The following is a 7482-nucleotide window of genomic DNA, read 5'->3' on the forward strand; positions in this document are numbered from 1 at the left end:
TCGGCAAGGTATGAGAACTAGAATTCTTATCCTAGTTATCCTTATCAATGGTGATGAGAATTATATTTTTGCTCCCACTACGTCAAGTGGTTAAATTAAATTAACACCTAAAGTCCTAGTCAACTCATAAGGAAGGACTAGAGTTATAGGAATCTAAATCAATCAGCAAAGATATCAATTATCAATCACAATGAGTTTGATAACTCAAGAGTTACCAATTAATCAACCAAAGCCAAGAATGTAGAAAGCTAAATAAAATCATAGATCTGAAATACCTCAAATTCTATTAATAAAAGAAAATCAATCCAAAGATGAAGAGTAACAAATAAAAGAGAAAACAAATAAAAGGAACATTGAACCTGAAAATTGAGGAAGATGAAATCCTAATTCCTTTAAGAGGAATCCTAATCCTAAATTCTAAGTGAGAGGAGAGAACCTCTCTCTCTAAAAACTACATCTAAATTATGAAAAGTGAATTATCAGCTTATGCTAAGTATGAATTGAGTCTCTGCATGTTCCCTGCCTTTATTATGTGTTTCTGGACCGAAAACTGGGTCAAAACGCGGCCCGAAATCGCTCCCAGCATGTTCTGTTAATTCTGCAGATCGCGCATGTCAGGCGTACGCGTCATCCACGCGTGCGCGTCATTCAGCGTTTTTCTTGCCACGCGTACGCATTGTTTTCACGTTCGCGTCATTTGTGCAGTTTCCAATCCACGCTTTCGCGTCAGGCACGCGAGCGTGTCACTGTGATTTCCTCTATTGCGCGCGGTCGCGTGAGCCATGCGTTCGCGTCGCTTCTCGTTGGTCATCTCTTTAATTTCTTGTGTTCCTTCCATTTTTGCAAGCTTCCTCTCCATTCTCTAAGCCATTTTTGCCCTATAAAGCCTGAAACACTTAACACACGGATCATGACATCGAATGGTATAAAGGATAATAAAAATATACAATTAAAAGATCTTTAGGAAGAAAGTTTTCAATCATAGAATAAATTTGGAAAGGAATTGTAATATCATGAAATTCATATGAATAAATGGGTGAAAAGCTGATAAAAACCACTCAATTTAGCACGAGATAAATCATAAAATAATGGTTTTATCAGCCCCAACGAAACGACAGTGTTTCAAAACCCTAACCTCTCAATTATTTTCTAACACACTCGAACAACTCCATTCTCACCCTCTCAACAAAGCTCCTTCATACAAGGTATCTATAAATTCCTAGAATCTTTCCCAAACTTTTTTTGTTAATGCAAAAAGAGTTTTTTTCGAGGAAAAAATGAAAATGATTTCTTCTGCATTATATTTTGTTAAACTTCAATTGATTGTGTTATGTTATTGTAACTGAATTGAGTCATGGTTAACTCTTGTAGATCGAGCATTAAAGAGATGAAGCATTATTTGGCGGCTAACTATTGAATAACTTAAAGCATTATTGATATTTATTTTTCTTGATTTCATTTTCCAATTTAATAAATTTGCTGAAATAACTTATTGTTAATAATCGTGACAAGCGCTATGAACCTATGCGGTCATTATAACGGCACATTTGCTGTGGCTTCTGTGAAAGCATCTCATTCCCAACCTCACTTGTTGCCATGTCGAATCAGATTTGCGGCATCTGTTGCTGCGGCGGTTCCAATTTCGTGCTATGGCGCAAGGAGAGGTTCTGGCAATAGGCTTGCATTTACTATGAGCTGTTGCAAGGCAGCAATAGGGAGAGATGTTTTGGTAGAGGAAAACGACGTCGTTTCGGAAACAGAGAGGAGTTACACTTATGTCATGAAGTTTGGTGGCTCCTCGGTTACTAGTGCTGAGAGGATGAGAGAAGTTGCCAACCTCATAATTAGTTTTCCAGAGGAGAGGCCTGTGATTGTTCTATCTGCAATGGGAAAGACAACTGACTTGCTCTTATTGGTATTTTCTATTCTCTTTTCTTCTTTTGAAAAATCTTTATGGTAATCATGAACATGAAGCACTGATGAGTCTAACTTACATCTTTTAATTATTATTTGAATTTATGTTTATATTACTAATACAAGAGTGGTACGGCAATAATTAGATGGAGTTAGTATGTTATCTTATTTATGATAAATCAACTATTAATGTTGACTTGTGTTTGTGAAGCATTGATCTCTTTGTTCTAAGTTAGGACTAGGATTTGTGTGTTTTATATAAATGTTTTAGTTATGGTAATATGATGTATTGTTTCTTGGTGATCTAGGGTTCTATATAGTTTAGAATTTTCCTCATCTGATGTTGAGCTCTGTCTGCTATCTTTTGATCCATGTAGCTGACTTGTTGTTGTTTGTTGTCATTGTTGTTGATGATGATGTTGAGTTCTATCTGTGTTGTAAACCTTATACTTTTTATGTTTGGTTAGGCTAGAGAAAAAGCTGTAAGTTGCGGTGTTTCTAATGTTGATAACATTGAGGAGCTTAGCACTATAAAAGATCTACATCTCAGGTAAGAGAAATTGATTTACTCAATGCTTTTTCCAAATCTAACGAGAATTTTGAGAAAAAATAAAAAATAAACAATAAAAAAGATGTTTAAATTGACTACTACTTTCTCATTGGTATTCTGTATTTATTTACTCAGGATTGTGGATGAGCTTGGAGTAGACAGAAATGTTATAGCAAGCGAGCTACTTTCCAAACTAGATTAATCGTTGATTTGGTTGTATTCGATACTACTTATTTTATTAAACCCTCTTACAAGATCAAATTTCACTAATGACTCGGTGCTGCATTTAGGTGCGATTCTAATGTGCTTATGGGTGTCAATCATGTATTTAAATAAAAGAGTTTATTTACAATACATGATTTTATACTAGTTACTGCTTGTTTGGATATATAATTTTGTTTTGTGGTTTATGTTTTGGGAATTATGATATTGACATTCAATGCTTTATGAAGGTGTTGGCTAATTTAAAAGGCTTTATCTAGCATGATTGCTTTTTGATAATAACTCTGCTAAGAAATTTGTGAGGCAAATGGTGGTGGTACCAATTGGCATCATGGATTGGCCATTGCATGAGTAACTTGGCATAGATTGGCATACTGGTTTTCTTTTATTGCATTGAAGCCTTAATGATCATCATTGTAACAGGAAAAAGGAAAAACCATAGTTTGAGCTTGTTAAATGTATACGAAATTTTTATTTTATTACATATACTTGTGTATTGAACTAATTGTGCCATTTACTTTCTTTCTTCTTAGTATCTTTGCTCAAGAAATTTTCATGTTTGAACTTGAATTTTTGCTGACTTGATATGTTATGTGGAAACTTCCAGAGCATCTTGAAGAATTGAAACAACTTTTGAAGGGAGTGGCTATGATGAAAGAGTTAACTCGACGGACTCAAGACTATTTAGTTTCATTTGGAGAGTGCATGTCCACTAGGATCTTTGCTGCATATCTTAATAAATTGGGTGTTAAGGCCCGCCAAGTATGTTCTCCTTAGTTGCAACTCATAAAGTTACTTCTAAAATGCTAATGTTGACAATCCAACTGTAGATCCATTTCATTGTAATTTGTTGATGAATGCTAATTTAATGGTTCAACAGTATGATGCCTTTGAGATGGGAATTATAACAACTGATGACTTCACAAATGTGGATATTTTGGAAGCAACTTACCCTGCTGTTGCAAAGAGGTTACATGGTTATTGGGTCTCAGATCCCGCGATTCCAATTGTTACGAGCTTCCTTGGAAAGGTTTTTGTGATGCCTTTCATTTTTATGTTTTTTCATCCTCTCTTTTGGTATGATAGTTTTTGGCATTGATACAATGGTTTGTAAAATTAGAAATACGATTTGTCATTTGTATTTTTCTTGTAGGCCAGGAGATCATGTGCAGTTACAACATTGGGTAGAGGGGGTAGTGACTTGACAGCTACAACAATTGGGAGAGCACTTGGGTTGCTAGAAATCCAAGTTTGTAATAAAAACTTCTGCATGTCGAAAGCGCGTTAGTGCCCTTAATTTATACATTCAAGGAGCTGTTGAGTTTACATGTTAATGTTAGTAATAATTCTGTTTATAGGAAATGCAAGTGTCTGTTTTTTCTTGATAATGTAAAATACTAGCAGGAATTACTGCAATATTTTATGAGTGAGAGTACATGAGTTTATTTTGCCCATTTATGATTGAATTGAGATAGAAAGGAAACAGATAATGTGGAGTTCTTTAAACAGGTATGGAAAGATGTTGATGGCGTTCTAACCTCGGATCCAAATATATGCCCACAAGCTGAACCGGTTCCATGTTTGACATTTGACGAGGCTGCTGAACTTGCATACTTTGGTGTTTAGGTATTGTTATATTCACCGACTTTGTTCTGTTGACAATATGCTATTTACCATTTTCTCATTGCTATAAAACATTTATGGATTTTATTTAGTGTTCTTGGTTCTGCTTGGGGTTTAATCACATTTCTCATAGTTGTCATAAAAATCATGAGAAATTTTATTTTGTAAAATTTTATATTTATATATACTTCGCTAGGTTTAGATATAACAAGATTCATGATAGGACATTGTGGTTTTGACTGGCCCAATCTAGTGGAATAGGGTTTGGCAGTAGCTGTAGTAGTATTATATTTGCTAAACTAAGACAACTTAGTTACATATAGGTCGGTTATTGTCGTTGTTTGTATATTTTTACTATTTGACATGATAAATCTTGTGATGTATTATGTAACTTCGCTAAGCTTGATTAAAGTAGAAATTTAATTCTACTAGTGTACAACTACGGGGTATAGTGTCCTCAAAATGGAGAGACTATGGAGGAGGACCAATATACTAAAATAAATGCAACAATGTCGTTCAATCTCTCTACATATCAGAAAGAGATTCTATCTTCAAACTAACATGAAGAGACAGCAAATAACACCATAAATATATTTTTTTGCCATAATTCATGTTGCGGGTATAGGAACAAACTAGAAGATGCAGTCATTCTGCTTAGTCCCAACTCCCAATACACAAGAACCACATAACACAAGCAACAACTTCTTTGAGTCTTTCTATGGCAAAACCTTTGGAAGGTATTGGCAGAAATTCAAAATCTTTCTTCTTAGCACAACCTTTGAAATGTATTGGAAGGACCTGAATCAAGGGGAAAATAGATACCAAATTTTCAGCAAGAACTTAAAGCAATATATTATGAAACTAAAGTAGCTTCCTTAATGTAAGCTAACTTGGCCATTATTTGGAGTTAGACTTCCACATTTTATTAAGAACTGTGGGGTCCTGCGGTTCTTCTGCATTAATAGTGCAATAAAGTTTTAACCTACAAATCATGGGGCTTCGTTTTGTTGTTATACCAAATTTTCACTGGAGTATAAATTGGATGACATTGTTGTGAAATTTAGTGAACTTATAGAACTTGCAAAGTAATTAAACCATAACGAAATAAGTAAATAAAATATCTTATAGATAAAGTTGCAACTTTTCTTTAATTTAAATTTTATAACCACTTCTTCAAAAGTTATCTTTTATCAAATTTGGTTTTTTGAAATAACTTCTCTATAAAAATTCTTATCTGTTTCAAATTCATATTTGACTTCCCAAATCATTTGATTTCCTTGTCTTCTTGAGTAAAGGTAGTCTTGATTTGCATCTATATTCTATACCATCATAAGTATGCATATACAGTATGCTGTCTCCTGTGTTATAGCACTTGTGCCTTCTGCTTTCTCTCTGATGTCTTTGTCAGACCTTCTTCCCCTTCTACCTCTTCCTTTATAAGTAGTGCATAAATGCCAAACTTCTTTCTTTCATAAAGAATATGTTATATCTTTTCTTTCTCTTTTTCCCTCATCTTTTGGCGATAACTTGGGGAAGAGTCAAAAGATTTCTTTATCTTCCTCTGGGTTTGATATCCATCTTATGTCACTAGATACCTGTTCCATGGCATAGTCCATATAACTGATTCAGCCTTGCTTTTTTCTTGTTGAAGAACTATTAATAAGCATCAGTTGTACAATGTTTCTATGATATGTCTCAAATTTGTAACTGAGGTCTCTATGCAAGGTATGTCATCAGTTATCACCTCTAAGAACTATCCTAAATAGCAGGATTAGAAGAAAAATATAAGTATAGACTGTATAGTTCATTATGTGTAGCTAATTTTGAATGAGAACATAACAGTGTATTATTGTTGTAACTGCCTGGTATTCCTTGGTTAAAAAGGGAGGGGGGAGGGAGACAGGGGGACTTGCTCGCTGCCAAAAGAGAGGGGGATGGGGGTTGGTTTACACGTCATGTCTTTATTGGAGAATGCCATTACCTAAAGAACTTTTTGGGAGTTTTTTCCTGCACAATTATGAAAAATAATTTATATGACTTCGCTTTGGGATATTGGAATAAGCTTGTTGGAAATATTTTTAATTTGCAGGTCTTACATCCGCAGTCTATGAGACCTGCTAGAGAAGGTGATATTCCAGTAAGGGTTAAAAATTCTTACAACCCCAAAGCTCCGGGTACTCTCATCACTAAAGCAAGAGATATGAGCAAGGTTTGTGGAACATCTATACCTGAATAAATTATAAATACTATCATCTTAAGGATGACTTTGTACAACTATAGTTAAGTTTTACTTTGTCCACCTACAGGCAGTCTTAACTAGCATTGTTTTGAAACGTAATGTGACCATGTTGGATATTGTTAGCACTCGCATGCTTGGTCAGTATGGGTTCCTTGCTGTATTCAACAAAAAATCAAAATTCAAAATCTTAACTTCCAAAGTCAGAGAATTCAAAAACAGAAAAATTAAGCAAAGAATCCAAACTAAATTCAGAATCACATCAGCAAGAATTCCAACTCAGAACACAAGTATTTCAGAAAATAAGCAACTCAGAATAACAAAATTATTTCAGGAAAATTAACAAAACATCACCAGCTATCATCCATCAAAATTTAACAAAATAAGAAAAAATGAAAAAAACAACTCAGAATCAGTAAAATTAACAAAATAAGCAAACGTAAATATCGGCGGTGAGTGTAAGACCCGGTTAATTAATGGCTAATTAACTCATAAATGAGAATTTATTTTAGAAAGTCAAAAATATGATTTTTATGGATTAATATGATAGAGGAGTGGTGCACGAAATTGTGATCATCAATGGCGCCATCAACATGGTACGCTCAATTGCAATCTCAACTCTTTATCACAACTTTGCACAACTAACCAGCAAGTGCACTGGGTCGTCCAAGTAATAAACCTTACGCGGGTAAGGGTCGATCCCGCGGAGATTATTGGAATGAAGCAAGCTATGGTCATCTTGTAAATCTCAGTCAGGCAGATTCAAATGGTTATGAATGATTTATGAATAAAGCATAAAATAAAGATAGAGATACTTATGCAATTCATTGGTGAGAATTTCAGATAAGCGTAAAGAGATGCTTTGTCCCTTCCGTCTCTCTGCTTTCCTACTGTCTTCATCCAATCCTTCTTACTCCTTTCCATGGCAAGCTGTATG

General features: G+C 34.5%; 1 protein-coding gene across 1 annotated transcript; it reads left to right on the top strand.

Moving 5' to 3' along the window:
* The first annotated feature begins 1101 nt into the window (after nucleotides 1-1101).
* On the top strand, nucleotides 1102-4735 carry LOC107465204 (aspartokinase 1, chloroplastic-like). Its single transcript, XM_052254642.1, has 8 exons — nucleotides 1102-1205; nucleotides 1372-1915; nucleotides 2382-2464; nucleotides 2600-2640; nucleotides 3294-3448; nucleotides 3567-3716; nucleotides 3840-3969; nucleotides 4196-4735. Exons 2-8 carry the CDS (start codon nucleotides 1517-1519, stop codon nucleotides 4210-4212), a joined length of 975 nt encoding a protein of 324 aa, XP_052110602.1. The 5' UTR covers nucleotides 1102-1205; nucleotides 1372-1516; the 3' UTR covers nucleotides 4213-4735.
* The last annotated feature ends 2747 nt before the right edge of the window (nucleotides 4736-7482 follow it).

The sequence above is a fragment of the Arachis duranensis genome, chromosome 9 (genome assembly GCF_000817695.3).
Source record: "Arachis duranensis cultivar V14167 chromosome 9, aradu.V14167.gnm2.J7QH, whole genome shotgun sequence".
NCBI classification, from domain to species: Eukaryota; Viridiplantae; Streptophyta; class Magnoliopsida; order Fabales; family Fabaceae; genus Arachis; species Arachis duranensis.

Bases quoted from the DNA above. Each gene is read 5' to 3' on its own strand.
- LOC107465204 (XM_052254642.1), top strand. From the start codon at position 1,517: ATGAACCTATGCGGTCATTATAACGGCACATTTGCTGTGGCTTCTGTG. The intron at 1,916-2,381 runs GTATTTTCTATT...ATGTTTGGTTAG, and splicing joins CAACTGACTTGCTCTTATTG to GCTAGAGAAAAAGCTGTAAG. The intron at 2,465-2,599 runs GTAAGAGAAATT...TTATTTACTCAG, and splicing joins ATAAAAGATCTACATCTCAG to GATTGTGGATGAGCTTGGAG.